General features: G+C 56.7%; 1 protein-coding gene across 1 annotated transcript; it reads right to left on the bottom strand.

The window, feature by feature from the left end:
- Positions 1 to 4,505: 4,505 nt before the first annotated feature.
- Positions 4,506 to 14,181, bottom strand: HSP90AB1 (heat shock protein 90 alpha family class B member 1). The gene is made up of 12 exons (XM_074989780.1): positions 14,052 to 14,181; positions 13,746 to 13,892; positions 12,881 to 13,087; positions 12,346 to 12,505; positions 11,883 to 12,016; positions 9,702 to 10,019; positions 8,866 to 9,031; positions 8,407 to 8,597; positions 7,855 to 8,002; positions 6,877 to 7,145; positions 5,909 to 6,242; positions 4,506 to 5,022 (listed from the first exon to the last, which is right to left on the bottom strand). Exons 2-12 carry the CDS (start codon positions 13,890 to 13,892, stop codon positions 4,913 to 4,915), a joined length of 2,184 nt encoding a protein of 727 aa, XP_074845881.1. The 5' UTR covers positions 14,052 to 14,181; the 3' UTR covers positions 4,506 to 4,912.
- Positions 14,182 to 16,773: the final 2,592 nt, after the last annotated feature.

The following is a 16,773-nucleotide window of genomic DNA, read 5'->3' as shown; positions in this document are numbered from 1 at the left end:
CAACACAAGCTACGTCTACACGTGAATGCTACATCGAAATAGCTTATTTTGATGTAGTGACATCGAAATAAGCTATTTCGATGAATAGCGTCTACACGTCCTCCAGGGCTGGTGCCATCGACGTTCAACGTCGACGTTGGGCAGCACTACATCGAAGTAGGCGCCGCAGGGGAGCGTCTACACACCAAAGCGGACCACATCGAAATAAGGGTGCCAGGCACAGCTGCAGACAGGGTCACAGGGCGGACTCAACAGCAAGCCGCTCCCTTGAAGGGCCCTTCCCAGACACACTTGCACTAAACAGCACAAGATCCACAGCACCGACAACTGGTTGCAGACCCTGTGCATGCAGCATGGATCCTGAGCTGCAGCAGCAGCCAGAAGCCCTGGGCTAAGGGCTGCTGCACACGGTGACCACAGAACCCTGCAGGGGCTGGAGAGAGAGCGTCTCTCAACCTCTCGGCTCATGGAGGCCATGGCAGACCCTGCTATTTCAATGTTGCGGGACGTGGGTTGGCTACACGTGCCCTACTTCGACGTTCAGTTTCGAAGGAGGGTGCTATTCCCATCTCCTCATAAGGATACCGACTTCGACGTCTTGCTGCCTTATGTCGATTTCAACTTCGAAATAGCACTTGCCACATGTAGACGTGGCGGGCGCTATTTCAAAGTTGGCGCGGCTACTTCGAAGTAGCCGGCATGTGTAGACATGGCTACAGGGTGTTAGCCTGAGCTTGCCCAGGAGTGGTTGGGTGCGACCCTGGTGATGAACCCTGCTCCTCTGAGTGCCAATCTCTGGCCCTACCCAGCAGGCCACCCTCGGTATAGGCAGAGCCCACCTATGGGCTTTGGGGCCAGACTGCCTGGCTATATCTACACTTAGAGAAAACTTCAAAATGGCTATGCTAATGGCCAAATCGAAGAATGCTAATGAGGCGCTGAAGTGCATATTCAGCACCTCGTTAGCATGCCACCGGCTGCAGCACTTCCTAATTGCTGCTTTTCGTTCCCGCATGGCTCATCCAGACAGGACCTTTCAAAAGGACCCCGCCACCTTTGAAATCCCCTTATTCCTATCTGCTGATAGACAGCCTGTGTCTCTACACTTGCATTCCTCTTTTGAAGGAGGCATGCAAATGAGGGAATTCAAAAATGCAAATGAGGTTGATTTACATATCTGGCATCTCATTTGCATATTGTTTCAAAAGAAGAGCTGTGTAGACATGGTTCTTTCAGATGCACATCCCATCTTTGAAAGACCCCTTCTTCCCATAAAAAAGGGAAGGGTTCTTTTGAAGATGGGGTTTACTTTCAAGAGAGCTGCGGCTGCAGGGCTTTTCTTCTTTGAAAGAATATGCAAATGAGGTGTCATGTAAAGCTGCACCTCATTTGCATTTTTGAATTCCCTCTTTTGAAAGAGGAACGCAAGTGTTGACACAGCCACTGTGTTCCAGCCTGGGCCCTCTGCTGCTGCTGGCTGGTCTCTGTTCCTAGTGCAGCATTCTGTAGCAGGGAGGCATCTTAGTCCCATGTCTCTGGCTGTGTAAATAGGTCTTGTCTGTGGGTAGCACACTCTGGTTAGCCCTCCTGTAGGTTCTGCCAGGGCCCCTGCTTGCTTTGCTTTCTGCACCCGGGTGTGGGCTACCCTCTGCCCTGCTGCACACCTGCCACCCAGACCCTCCACTGCTGGAACAGGCCCCAAGGGAGTGAAGTCCTGGGCCAATCCCCAGAGGGTGTGGGGAGCACACCTCAGTGGACATGGAAATCAGGTTGGCAGGAGCCAGCAGGCTGGGAAGCTGAAGCAGAGCCAGAGACCAGGCTCCCTGCTAGGCTAAAGTGCTCAGCTCTGCTTCCGTGGTACTGTGTTCACCTGCTCTTGGAAAGCACAGAGCTGCAAGGGGGGGTGGGAGTGAGAGCTGCATGGCTGGACTGACCAGAGGCTGGGAGATACTCCCCTGTGAAAAGAGCCTGAAATGGGTGGGGAGCCAGAGGACTCACATGGTTTCCACAAGGTAGCGGGGGCATTGCTTGTCAGCCTCTGTCATATAGCAAAACATGGGGCTGCTTGGCCACTGAAAGATGCACAAGTCTAAATGGAGAAAGGGGGAGCCGTTCCTGCTAAGTACTGGTCTGTGCAATACCACTGAGGCAAAGAGCACACCAAGCTTCAGAAAAGTGGGCGTTTGAATGGATAATGAGAATTGCGCCTTTCGGACCTCGCAGAGTGTGGAAGGGACACTGAGCATTACAAAGCTCTGTCTCAGCTCAGGCTCTGTAGCACTTTCATGTGTTAGGTAATAAGCTTTTGTGGGCAAGCCCCAAAGCTCATTATGTACAACATACATGTGTTCATCTTTAAAAGGTGCTACAGAACGGCCTGGGTTTTTTTGATGAAGCTACAGCCTAATAGGGCTACCCCTCAGAGACTAGCTTCCTAGGGCGGTTAGAGCCTGGAGTGGAGGCAGGAGGGCTGGCAAAGACACGGGGCTGTGGAGGTGCTGGAGACAAGGGCATGTGTACCCAGACTGAGGCTGGAGAGAGTAGAGTCAGGGAAGTTGCTGGGCTGTGTAGGATCAGGGGACTGCTGTGCAGCTGCAGCAAGTCTGTGCCCATCTTTCCCAGAGCTGAGTGGTCATTTGCCTGGGGCTGCAGCCTAGCCTCCTACCTTCCCTGTGGAACGTGCAGCTCAGAGTGGCGTACTGGCTCCAGCTGCTTTCCCCATCAGGGAAGGGTGCGTTCCAGGTGGTGGCGGCTCATCTTTGAGGGGAAAAAAAAGGCAGGAGCAGAAAGCGACATTTGATTTCTCACAAGCTTTTTTTGTTTTTGGCTTGCAAGAATAAATATTTTTGCTTCAACATATTGTGCTAACAGGACCAGCCTGGCCCTGCTTGCAGCACATGTCCAGAAACAGAGAGGAAGCTGTGTTAGTCTATATACTATGCAACCAAACAAGCAATCCAGTAGCACTTTAAAGACTAACAAAATAAATTATTAGGTGATGCGCTTTCATGGGCCAGACCCATTTCTTCAGGTCACAGCCATACCAGAATATTGCGTTTGTTCTGGTGTGGCTATGGGCTGAAGAAGTTGGTCTGTCCCACAACAGCTCACCTATTAACTTATTTTGTTAGTCTTTAAAGTGCTATGGGACTGCTCTTTTGTTTTCATGTCCAGAAATGTCTGAATGTGTGCTATGTGGGAGAACTACAACTCCCAGCATGCACTGCAGCCTGAAGGTGCTGGGACAGAGTCCCCTTGCATGATGGGAGGTGTAAGCTCTGTCCCTTTGCATTCAAGATGGTGATTGCTCCATTTTGTCCAAGCATTGCACAGGCTATAGCTCCTGGCTTGGAGCCAACAAAGCACTTGGGGGCGCCTGGCCCTGTGGACAGAGCTGCTGAGGAAGTAGGTATATGTGCAGAGCACTGGGGAGCTGGCTTATGACCTAAAACCCTCCAAAGCTGCTCATTTCTCCCAGGCAACTCTAGCAGACCTGTTTCCCCACCCAGCACCGCGCTCCACACATCTGCGGCCCCTTGATGACCTCCCAGCTGGACCTGGAAGTTGTAAGCATCAGGCAAGGTGCTGCCTTCCACACTCAGCCCATACTTGGAGGGGGTAGCAGCACAGCCCGGGGCAGGCAGGGGCAACAGGCTAGCTGCTCTCTGGGCAGGGGCGCACACAGTTCCTAGAGGGAGGCTGGGGGTCTTGCCTCTCCCCCCCCCTTGGTCCACCCACTACCCCCAGGCTTCCTTCTGCTAGCTGGGCACTGTTTTCCCCCACCCCAGGCTGGGGCGTGGAGAGCAGGCTCCACCCCAGGAAAACATACGTGCTGATGCTCCTGGTGCATGCAAGCCCCCTGGGGCTTGCTGCTGAGCAGAGGCAGCCCTACAGCTGCAGCATGTGGTACCCACCTGGAGATCTGGGCTAGCTGTGGGGCTGGCTGGAGGGAGCAAAGGGAGGAGTAGGCTTTTGCTCCTGTCCCTACCACCCAGGGAACGGCTGCACCTCCTCTACAGAACAGGCCACCAGTAGATTGACCAAGGACACAGGCTAGTGGTAGAGGAGAGGGCACTGCGCTAAGGCAGTAAAAACCAGCTCTGTTGTTGCAGTAACGTACTCTAAGCTCAGCACTACCCGACTCAAGCCAGCTTGACTGCCTTGGCCCCACAGCATTGGTGTGGCTACCCGCTACCCCCAGCTGAAAAGCCTGAGCTGGGAGAGGCAGAGGCACAGTAACCCAGCCCCTCAGGAAGCCCCTGGCACAGTGAAGCACCCTCCAGGTGGGAGCTGAAGAGTAGGCAACAGAGCAGGACAAGCCCAGATCGGTGCATGCAGGGCACAGCCTGAAGTTCCAGCAGGGGTAACAACAGCCACAGTGCCCCCCGCCCCCTCCCAGGCACCACCCCATTGGCACAATGCCACCCCCCTCCCAGGCACCACCCCATTGGCTCTCCCACCACTGCATGGAGCAGGCACAGCCAAGGCAGTGGCTCCCTGTAAACCACATTCTCTAGTTGATACTTTAATTTCAGTACCATGGAAAACCAAATGGCCGACAAAACACACCATCCTACTGTGGGCTGCAGGCAGCAGCCGGGGGTGGGGGCCAGGCTCCCTGCTGTGCTTGGAGGGAGGGCTGCGTGCTTGATAGTGAAACATCAACACAACCCCACCCTGCCCGAGGGCCAGGGGGAAATCAGAATCCAGCAGCAGAACCCACTTCAAGCACCTGGTTCAAACACACGCAGACTGACAGAGATGGACTAGACAGGGCTGGGACCCTGCCATCCCACCCACTACTGACAGGGGGAAATGGACACTAGGTGAGCCAAGGAGTCTGTAGCAGTGACAAGGACCAGACCCTGCCCCTTCCAAGCAGAGGATGCAGGGAGTTAAGATGAGGGGGGCATTAGTCCACCTCCTCCATGCGGGATGCATCTTCCTCTCCCTCTAGTGGGGGGATCTCCTCTGGGACAGCAGCACTGGGCTCCTCTGTGGTCACCTCATCCTCATCGATACCTGGGGAGGAAACGTGCAGGCTGGTCATGGTTGGGGCCACCCCCAGGCTCACACACTGAGGGGAGCAGCCCCAGGACAGAACATGAGTGGAGAAGCTCAGCACACGTCACAAACCCAGAGCTCTGTCAGGCCACAGCCCCCCCCACAGCAGGGGGCGCAAAATGCTTCCAGAAAATCAAGCTGAAGCAGAAGCCCAGCTTTCCATCACCGCTTCCTCTGTGCCCCAGCCCGTCTGCTTTCCCCAGCACACTACCTTTCCATTCCGCTGGCCTGGGGCCTCCTGCCTCCATTCTCCGCTGTGGGCCAGACTCACCCCAGTGCATTCCCCACGATGCACCACAGGCGCTAACAGACGAGTGGTGCATTGTGGGAGATGTACTGAAATCTCAAGCTCGTTTTCCAACCCGTTCTCCTCCCATGAGCTACCCACACACCCCACTGGCCTCCCACCTGCTGGCGGGAGTGCAGGCCCAGCACGCTGCACAGTTTGCGCCTCCCTTCCCTGGGAGAGGGCATATTTTACGCCCTCCTGGAGCTGTGTAAGAGCAGGAGACTGCCTCCTGCAGGCACCTCCCTCCATTGCGCTTCCTGCCGTGAGCCAGGGCAGGAACGCTCTCCCTAGGGCCACTGCTTCCATACACAGAGGAAAGGATAAACCAGGATTGAGGGGTTACAGAGACTTTCCTGGAGGCTGGATAAGAATTACCGCTCCTTCCCAAGGAGGCCTCATGTGCTCAAACCAAAGACCAACTCAACTGGCTAACATGCCCCTGACTTCTGGTCTTCACAATGTGCCACCATGAACAGTCTCTGGATCCTAGACATGCTGGGAAAAGCTCCTGCCCTAGTCTGCCCTCAGAACTCAACCAGTCACCTGGGCACTTACCCAACCCCAGCTTGATCATCCTGTAGATTCGATTAGAGTGGGTCTGAGGATCCTCCAGGGAGAAGCCGGAGGAGAGCAGGGCCGTCTCAAAGAGCAGCACCACCAGGTCCTTGACAGCCTTGTCGTTCTTATCTGCTTCGGCCTTCTGGCGCAGGGTCTCCACAATGGGGTGGTCAGGGTTGATCTCCAGGTGTTTCTTGGCCATCATGTAGCCCATGGTGGAGTTGTCCCGCAGCGCCTGGGCCTTCATGATGCGCTCCATGTTAGCTGTCCAGCCGTAGGTGCTGGTGACAATGCAGCATGGCGAGGAGACCAGCCGATTCGAGATGGTCACCTGGGGAGGTGCCCAAGGGTTATCAGGCCAAGCAAGAGCAGAACAGACTGGGTCTGGTCACAGCACATACAGAGACACCAGCCCCTACATCAGCCTCAGCTGGAGACACCCATAAATGGCCATAGGCAGTGGAGTGCTGGCTGCAGCTTGGCCTCTCCTCTGGGACGTGGCCATAAACACCTCCACGGCCAGAGACCAGACAGCCCCAAAGCAAGTAGATTTCCTAGCCAGCTTCAGGACCACCAGCTGGGACAGCACCAGAGCTCAGCCACCGCCTGGGTACCCAGTGCACATGCCCACAGCACCAGCCTACAATCAATACCAGTATTGGGCTGCTTTGCAGAATACACTTTACATGCAGAAGGGCACTGCAAGCAGAAACTGCACCTAGCCACGGGCGCTCTGCTAATCAGCTGGGTGGCAGCGGAACCTCTCCTGAGCAGCTGCACAAGCTCACAGGGAGCACGGAGGCAGAGACCGGTAGTCTCCTTCAGCTGACCCTCTGATGCAGACCAGGCCATGCCCTAAGCCAGGCTCCAACCCTTGTCTGCATTCGGTGGGGCTCTGCTGTCCTTCTCCACTGAGCCAGAGCGACTCAGCCTGGGGCTGGGATCTGAGCCCCACCACCCTTTACCTTCTCAACCTTCTTATCCAGGATTTCCTTCATAAGCTTGCAGAGGCTCTCAAACTTCGCCTTGCTTTCCTCCATCTTCTTCTTCTCCTCCTCATCCTCAGGCAGCTCCAGCCCCTCCTTGGTGACCGACACCAGGCTCTTGCCTTCAAACTCCTTGAGCTGCTGCACGCAGTACTCGTCAATGGGCTCGGTCATGTACACCACCTCGAAGCCGCGCTTCCGCACTCGCTCCACGAAGGCTGAGTTTGCCACCTGCTCCTTGCTCTCACCTGCGCTGGTGAAAACAAGGAGGTCACCAGGGCTCGGAGCAGGCTGTGCTCTGGGGTCTCCGGCAGTCCCCTGGCAGGGACCAGCCAGACCTCAGCAACATAAGGGACCATGTCTCTGCCAGAATCCTAGGACAAGGATCTGCTGGCCCCATGGTACTAGGGATAAAGCCTGGCTAGTCCCGTAGAGAATGGAGACCACAGAACTTGCACACCCACCTCCCAGCCAGGGAACTCAAAGCACTTGACTGACGAGACCCTCTTTAGGCAGCAGGGAAATGGCTCTATTTCAGGCAACAGCCCAGGGCGTATTACAACGCACTCTCAGTGCTTCAGTGTTAGCCCTTCTGGGAGAAGGCTCATCTTTCCATACACTCCCCCAGCTTCAAGCTCCCCTAGGCAGTGGCCCAGCTCAGCCTCAGTGGAGCCTGCCTGCCCCATGAGCACGAGGGACTTAGGCCAGGAGAAGTCCCCGAGTCACACCAGCAACCTGAGGAGCCATGCGGCTGAGTCCTATTCTAGGGTGACGGTGGAATCTAACCCTCCTCCTGGTGCCTTAGCCACACTGAATGCAGCAGACTGAGCAGTCCTCCATCTGAGGGACAGACCCTTCCCTGGAGACACCATGGAGGCGGCGGTTAGGTCTGGTCCGCCAGGCAAGCAACATGCCCAGGTGATGGTGGGGGGAGGTGTGGCTCCCCACAGCCCTCACCTGTGATATAGTAGATGCTCTTCTGTGACTCCTTCATGCGGGACACGTACTCAGCGAGCGAGGCCACCTCGTCACCTGACTGCGAGGTGTGGTAGCGCAGCAGCTCCGACAGGCGCTTCCGGTTGGCCGAGTCCTCGTGGATCCCAAGCTGGGGGCAGGGGTGGTGGTTTACAGGCCGGGCTCCAGGAGACGGCTCATGAACACTCCCTGCCTGCAGGAGCTGGGAAATCCAACCCCCTCCCTGCAGACACCCCACCCGCACCCAAGGGCACAGGCTGGAGCCAGATGCCATCAGGGAAACCTTCCCGTTAAAGCACCTTGGGGTGTCACAGGTAGCTCCGTCGGCAGCACTTGCCCTCTTGGTTGCTAAGAGGAGCGACTGTTCAGTCCCTCCACCCCAGAGCCCTGCCAGCGAGAGCAGGTTTGAGCTGTGAGCTCAGCCCAGAGGATATTGGAACAGACCAGACTAGGCCTGGCTCCTCAAGTGCCACTACCCACAGGGAGGCGAGACAGAGCCACCCCCGCCCACAGGGCCGGCTGGCTAGCTCTCACCTTCAGGTTTTTGGAGAAGGCTTCGTAGAACTTCTTGTAGCTCTCCTTGTCCTCTGCCAGCTCGGAGAAGAGCTCCAGGCACTTCTTGACAATGTTCTTGCGGATCACCTTGAGGATCTTGCTCTGCTGCAGCATCTCCCGGGAGATGTTCAAAGGCAGGTCCTCAGAGTCCACCACGCCCCGGATGAAATCTGCAGAGGAAGGCCAGAAGGCCGAGAAGAGGAGATCAGAACAGCCAGGCTAGGAATGCCACATGCCCACCCTCCCCCCGCACCAGAGCGGAAACGCGGCTCAGGGAGCCCCGAGAGTGGGCAGCCTTCCCAGCAGCACCATGAGGCCATGTGCTGCTGTCCTGGGGCAATGCAATGGAGAGGGAGCAGCGCCACAGCTGGGGAGAGACCTGCAGCCAGCTGGAGCGGGAGTTCAGCCCCCGGGCAGCGTGATGCGGGGGGTGCTTACTCAGGTACTCTGGGATGAGCTCGTCACAGCTGTCCATGATGAAGACGCGCCTCACATACAGCTTGATGTTGTTCTTCTTCTTCTTGTTCTCGAAGAGGTCGAAGGGGGCGCGGCGCGGGATGAAGAGCAGAGCGCGGAACTCCAGCTGCCCCTCCACGGAGAAGTGCTGCAGGTGGGGAGACACAGGAGGGCCGAGCTGACCAGAGCTCCCACAGCTTCCTTCCTCTAGCCCTCCCCTGGGGAGGCCCTTCCCTTTGGCCAGGCTGCACGCTAGGTCCGCCAGGCAGGCACCGTGCCCAGGTGATGGTGGGAGGGAGGCGTGACCCCCACAGCCTGACGCTGGAGCAGATTATACAACGCATTAGACAAGCAGGTGGGACAGCAAGGCTAGAGTCCTCCTCAGAGTCCTCACGCCCCCCTCCAGTGACTGCACGGCAGGGACTAAGGCCCCCAGTGCAGCAGTTCCTATCTCTTCAGTTGTGCTCGAGAGCAGCAGCAGCAGCCGCCGGGGCCTCAGGAGAACCCGCACACCCAGATGAAGCAGGGGATTATAGCAAGGGTCACGCTGTCCAAAAGGCCAGCAAACCTGCAAGGCTCCACAGCAAGATGAGCAGCGACGGGTCAGACAGGCTCAGCCCAGTGATGCGCTTCCCCCCGAAGAAGAACCAGCTGCAGCTCAGTTGTGTCTCACTACGGCTAATGGAGCCTTTGGTCCCGGCCTTCTATACACCAGTGCGCCCCGGGACAAAGCAAGGGGGAGCCTATGCACTAACCCACCCTGCTTTGAAGATGAATGGCCCTTAGCCCGCACCTGTGTGCCCAGCCCCTGCACGCACCTTGACAGCCAGATGGTCCTCCCAGTCATTGGTGAGGCTCTTGTAGAACTCCCCATACTCCTCCTGGGTGATGTCATCTGGGTTGCGGGTCCAGATGGGCTTGGTCTTGTTCAGCTCCTCCTGATCAATGTATTTCTCCTTGATCTTCTTGGTCTTCTTCTTCTTCCCCTTGTCACCTTCCTCTTCCTCCTCATCTGACCCCAAGTCCTCAATCTTGGGCTTCTCCTCATCCTTGGAGGTTGCATCCTCATCCTTCTTCTCCTCCTTCTCTTCCTCTGCCTCGTCGTCGCTGATTTCCTTTTCCCGCTCCTTCTCCAGCTGCACGGAGAGGGAGCAAGACAGGTCATCTCCAAGGCACTTACTTGGCTGAGAGCCTCCTCTGCACAGGTTAGGGCAGCAACAGAGACGCTCTTGCCCCAAGGGAGGAGTTTGTCTCGCTGGGCACAGGCAAAGGCTAAACACTGCCACGATATGCAGCAGGGGAGCACGGGTTCGTGTTTTGCAAACAGCGCCTCCCAGCGGCTGGGCTGACCAATGGGATACAGCTCCCTGGCCACCGCCAGCTAATGAAATCTCCCACAGCTCTTGCAACAGAGGTCCATTAGAGGTCTGGAATTGCAGCTCTACCCCCTCACCAGCTAATTTAAGCCAGGGCCCCCGGAGCGCCTGCACAGATACTTAGGGATGAGAGTGAGGGAGCAGTTCAGCCCTTCTGAGATCCTCACCCCCTAGAAGCAGAGAGCTTGTACCGCCCTGCTGGCCAGCTCCTGTAGCAGGCAAACAAGTGCCCAGCCCTGCCCTTCAGAATCTGGCCATGCCCTCCGCTGGCTCTCACACACACAGCCCTCCTTACTCAGATGCGGACTGCACAGGGCATGTCCCGCTTTGGGGCACCACTGGGGTCTAATGTCCACCCCCGCCTTGTCCTAACCCTGTCCTTTGGCACTGTTTCCTCCAGGCAGGACCTAGCTAGGGTAACCGTGGAAAACCCTGCCAGGGCAATCAGCAGCAGAGGCAACGAAGGAGCCATCCAAGTGGCAACGAAGACATTTAACCGCCTCAGTCAGGTTCTGAATCAACTGTGTTGGTCCATGCGGCCTTGATTTAGAACAGGGGTGGGGGACCCTTTTTAAGGCCCACAGAAAAATCTGTTGGGGGCCACACACAAGTGAGAAGCAAAACACAAGACCCCCGGCTCGCACTGCCTGACCCCCAAGTGAGGAAAATAAAAACCCACAGAGGTGGGCCCCAACTGAGCAGCAGGGAGAATATTCACTTCTCTGCACTCAAGCACCACTCAGAACCTAGGGAGACCAGGGCCCGTAGATTTTGTGGGGGCCCCCATGGCTCCGGGGAGGGGCCAAAATTAGGGGGTCAGTGCTTGGGGGGGGGGGGGATGTAGGATCGGGGCAGGAGGAGGTTGGCTGCAGGAGCGTGCTGGGAATAAGGAAGCAGGGTCCAGGTGCGAGGGAGGATGCGCGAGGGAGCTGGAAGTGGGGTGGGGGGTCAGGGCGTGACAGAGGGCACAGGAGGGACATGTCTGGAAAGGAGTGCAGGAGCGGGGTGGGAATATGGGGTCTGGGCAGGAGGGGACCTACCAAGTGCAGCTCAACACAAGTTAGGGAAGAGCTTCCTGCCGGCACCACCCCCACCGCTCCTACTGCCCACAATTCAGCCAATAGGAGTATCGGGGGGGAGGGGAGGGAGGGGCCAGCAGGGTGCTCACAGGTGCTGCTTTCTCTCCTCTGCCTGACAGGTCGGCTCAGGCCCTGGCTTGCCTGGATCAGGCCTGCGAGGCTTGAGGCTCCCCCCCGCCCTCCACAGTGCGGAGCCGGGGCTGGTGCTCCAGTCACGCCGCCCCCTCCACAGGCCCAGGCCATAGGTTGCCCACCCCAGCTTAAAATTGGTTTCAAAATATTTAATTAGTGTGCTGCTGAACCCTGTAAAATCTCGCCTCAAACTCTCACCCCCACACCCACCCACCGTCAGGCACGGGGGCACCAGTTTAGCAGTACTGCATAGGGCCCCATAATCCTAAGGGCAGCCCTGCTTACGCACCCCCTGGGGGGATGGGAAGGCTCAAGGCAGAACGTACCATCCTCTCCCCATTCTCAGCTTGCCCCCCCACCCCCACGCACCATCTGGTCTTCCCATAGGTCCCACCGTCTCTCAGGTACGTACGTAAAGAGTGATGGGGTAGCCAATGAACTGGGAGTGCTTCTTCACCACCTCCTTGACCCGCCGCTCCTCCAGGTACTCTGTTTGATCCTCCTTCAAGTACAGGATCACCTTGGTGCCGCGCCCAATGGGCTCACCTGTAGCACCAGGAGAGAGGCCGTGGTATTAGTGGCCACGGACACTGGACAGAGCTGACTGGAGAACTGTCAGTGCCAGGTGCAGCCCATGGCTAAATTAAAAGGGAGGATCACCACAGTGTGTGTAATGGAAGCCAAGGCCCATATCCATGGAAGCCAGACCTACAGCTACCATTGGCCCTGCACCAAGCCAAGAGCCATGGCTTTGGTTAGCACAGATGGTTAGCAGATGAGGTGGGAGGGAACAGCTACCTCCTCACAGACACCTCAACAGACAAAGGGGACGAAGGTGGCTGGTTCCCTGCAGACCCCACCTCCTCAGTACATACCATGATCGGTTTTAACAGTGAAGGAGCCTCCAGCCGATGATTCCCAGGCATACTGTTCGTCGTCATTGTGTTTGGAGATGACCACCACCTTCTCAGCCACCAGGTAGGCGGAGTAGAAGCCCACACCAAACTGCCCAATCATGGAAATGTCTGCACCGGCCTGCAAGGGTGGAAGGAGACAGGTTGAAGAGAGCAGGACACCAGAGGCAGATGATGCCTGTGATGCAGGCAGGAGTGTCCTAACAGCAGGAGCTGGGATGAAGGTCAACATGCAGAGATAGAACTTCAAGTTCAGACGGAAAGGACAGGGCACCTTCATCTCCTCTCTGCAGGAGGAAGCAGGGAAACACATGGACAAGCCAAGAGCATGGGAAGCTACTCCTTGGAAGATGCAAGCTGAGACAAGGATTGTTTCTCAGACACGCACTGAGCATTGAAGTCTCAAGACCCTATGAAGGACTGAAGCCCAGTAGATAACCACACCCACTGGGTGCACACAATCCAAAGGCAGGCTCACCACCTGAAGGCCACTCACCTGCAGGGCTTCCATGAAGGCTTTGGTGCCAGACTTGGCAATGGTGCCCAAATTGTTGATGAGATCGGCCTTAGTCATGCCAACGCCAGTGTCCACCACGGTAAGGGTGCGGTCCCGGGCGTTTGGGATGATGTCAATTTTTAGGTCCTTGCCACTGTCCAGCTTAGAGGGATCTGTTAAGCTCTCATAACGGATCTTATCCAAGGCCTGGGGAAGGACAGAAACTGTTCACAAGGCTCACCCACCATTCACTTACCCGCTCCAGGGATCCTGTGCTCTCCCTGCTCTGGGGAGGGGGCGTTCATGGGCTCAAGAGCGTGCATCACCACAACAAACATCCCACACAAAGACCCTGGCTTCACTCAAACCAGAGAGCAAAATAAGAGGCCCTGCATCAGAACAGCATGACAGCTACTCCATCCCAGCAGCAGGCTGGGCAGACAGACAGGCTCATTCACTCCCACGCACACAGCAGAAACCTGAAAACCAACAGGGGACACCAAACGCCAACTCACTCCAGCTCCCCGCAAGGCAGCAGACGAACCTGGGGGATGGGGGCCACCTCCACCAGGCTGCACCCCCCGAGATCTGCTCACACCAGGACCTCTGGGCGTAATGCTCCACCGGTCTAGCGAGCATACGAGGGCAGGGGAGAGATTATCTGGGGCTCTCCAGCCCTTTCCCTAGATCAGCTGGCCACCAGCCCAACTGCCATTCACCGGTCCCCTCGCTGGCGATCTTGGCCCGGAACAGGGCGGAGGCGTTTCCCTGGGGCCCTTTCATCCCCAGGACCTCAGCCTGCAGGGGACATCCCTGGCTGGCCCAGTAAGCCGGCAGCGCCCCGCGGAGCCCGCGCCGTGCTCACATCGGAGGCGTTGGAGATGAGCTCCCGCAGGAAGATTTCCTTGTTAGAGTAGAAGGTGTTGATGATGAGGGACATGAGCTGGGCGATCTCTGCCTGGAAGGCGAAGGTCTCCACCTCCTCCTCCCCATGCTGCACGGCCTCGGGCATCTGCAAGGCAAGGCCGGGCTGAGCGCGGCCGAGAGCACCGACCGACCCACGCCGGTCCCCCCGTGACTCCCCCGCCCCGACCGCCGCCCCCAGCATGGCAGCGCCCAGCGGAGCCACGTGGGCCCCCGCCCGGAGCCGAACCGAGCCCGGCCGCGTTACCTCGGCGGGCGGCGGGAGTCGGGCAGGAACAGGTGCGGTCGCCGGTGCTGGGACTGCGGCGCGGCCGGCGCAGAGAGAAGTCAGCGCTCTCTCCACCCGGCCTATATAGGGCTCAGCCGGCCCCGGCTCCCTCCGCCTTAAAAGGGCCTGGCTGGCTGTGGGTCCCGGTATTCACTCTCCCTGCAGCTCCGTCTCCCCGCCCCCCGGCAGGATCCGGGAAGCCCTTTATAACCCTGTCACCCCGCCGCTGAGTCCTACCGCTAATTCAACCCCTCACACCCCATTCCCGTGCCCTAGTGCCTCTCCTCTCTCAGGGGTTCTTCCTGAGACCTCATCCCCCTCGGTTCCTGGGACTCGCCTTAATAGTCAGTTCCATGTCACTTACATCCGCAGGAACCCTGTAACCCCCCGCAGGTCTACTCCAAGTTCAGCCACGTGTTCCCCTTCCACTCTCTGCCCTCCTCATACCCCTGCATCCCCTCTCCTGGGCCCACTCTCCCTTACCTGTGCTTTTCAAGAAGACTGAGAAAAAGTTGATTGCCCACACTTAAAAGGGGTAAACTGAACGAGCCAGAAAGCTAAAGGCTGGTTAGCCTGGCATCAATAGGAGGCAAACTATGGCAACGCTGACAGGGGACACAGAGAGTAAAGAACTAAAAGAGGGGAATGTGCACAAGGTCAAACAGCATGGTTTTACAAGAAACTGGGCATATTTGATAGGCTTGGTTGATGTATAACTAGATCCAACAGTTGGAGCTGAAGCTCGGTGAAATGAAATTCAGACCAGAAATAAGGTGCCCATTTTGAACAGTGAGGGTAATTAACCACGGGGAGGAAAAAAATGACCTAGGAATGTGGGAAGTCCTCCATCACTCGTGATCATTACATCCAAACTAGATTGCTGCCTCAAAGGTATGTTCTAAGCTCAACCGGAAGGGAGGGTGTTGATGTAGAAACCAGTGGGGGAGGCTCTAGGCCGTGTTATAAAGGATGTGATCAGAGTGGTCCTTTTTGGCCTTAAAATCTATGAAACTTTGGAGTCACCTACTGAACTTGGTCCATGGACTCCCACTTTGCACCTGTGAAAACCTGGGGCAATTGTCCCAAAAGACTTTGGGTATGGACCGCATGAGAAGAATGTTCCATGTTCTTCCCCTTCTCTGCCCTTTGCAGTTCTGAGGCATTTCACTACATGAGTTTCCTTGGATGCAGAGAAAGGCCTGGAGATCAAAAAGCCCTATCATGTTTTAGGGTGGGAGCCAGCATTCTCCCTGCTTGCACTGGGGGGTTGTGTTCAGCACTGACCTCCATGCAGTTTTTGTGTTGCTGTAATTGTCAGAGTGAATAAGTGCACCAAGGGCCCTGTTAATGGGGACAAAGTTATGCCAATAGAAGCAGCCTAGCAAGCCCTCTCAGGGTGCAAATGTTCTTGGCTGCATCACAGAAGGGCCCTACAGGAGGTTTGCAAACTCACAGCCCTGTGTGGCAAGCAGGTGGGTATTATCTTCTTGCTCCCTTGGTAAGAAGCAGTTCAGTTATCCAGCTGAGGTAGGGTGGGGGGCAGATTTCAAATGGGGGAAGCCCTGGGGTGGGAAATGTCTATTGCTCTCAGAACCCACTTCCTAGATGCTGCCTTTGGGATGATCCACACCTGGCCTTTTTTCCACAGACATAACTAACTGCACTGATGCCCACACCAGTACAAACCTCTCACACAGAAGCATTTACACCGCTGTTCTTCATACTCGAACTGGGGCCTGGCCTTCACTAAAACATTAGGCCAACCTAGATATGTTGCACAGGACGGTGAAAAATTCATTCTTCAAGTGACTTAGGTAATCCGACCTAGCCCCTGGTGTAGACAGGGCTGGAATTCTGAAGCTCTCTTGTGGGGTGTGGATTTCCCAGGCCTGATGGCAGACCTCCACTGTTGCATGTCAGGGGCAGATGAGCCCTGTGTGACTTCAATTTGGTAATGTACCATGTTTACTGGTTTCAATGCATCTCCATCAGGGGGTTTATTGTGGTGGCTAAACCACGTCCAGGACTCCTGGCACTTAACTGGCGGGGGGCTAACCCAGCCTGCTGCCCTCCCCCAAGCAGTCCTGTTTTTAGCATATTACCTTCATCCAAGCTCCTCCCCTACACTGGAAATGACACCTCCAGTTCGAAGTGTAGACACACCTCTAGTTACACAGGTATCCAAAGGGAGTTTCACTGGAGCCCTGGCAGTGGCTGGGGAGCGTAGGCCAGATCCCTCAGACTACAGAAAGCCCAACAGAAGGGGACAGTCACTGCTTTCCCAGACCTCAGAGACCCGCCCCCCCCAAGCACCTGCACTTAGCTCGTGGGTTAAAGGTATTTTAAATTTAGGGTGGGGTCCGGAGCCAGTGTTTGGACTTCACAGGATAAACTTGCTCTCCCGGGAGAACAATGGTTTTCTGGTGCTCTCTGCATAACTCAACAGGCTGCCGAATGGCCGCGGCTCCCCACGCAGCTCTGTCCCGCCTGTGACCCCGACTCCCAGCTGCTAGGGGTGCTCCCACAACAGGGCCCAACTTCAAGTCAAAACAGGGCGGGAGCAGGGAAGGCAGGAATGGCCCCCCGGGCTCGCAGGGCAGCGTTACAGCTCCCGGCTCCAGCCTGAGGGGCAGCTGGGTCCTTCCTCAACACAAGGAAGTTACTTCGGGGCTGCTAAGCGGCGCGGGAAGCGCAGCTGCCA

Source organism: Carettochelys insculpta, chromosome 3 (genome assembly GCF_033958435.1).
Source record: "Carettochelys insculpta isolate YL-2023 chromosome 3, ASM3395843v1, whole genome shotgun sequence".
NCBI classification, from domain to species: Eukaryota; Metazoa; Chordata; order Testudines; family Carettochelyidae; genus Carettochelys; species Carettochelys insculpta.
Note: the sequence above shows the minus strand (reverse complement) of the source record. Positions and strands in the feature narration are given on the sequence as shown.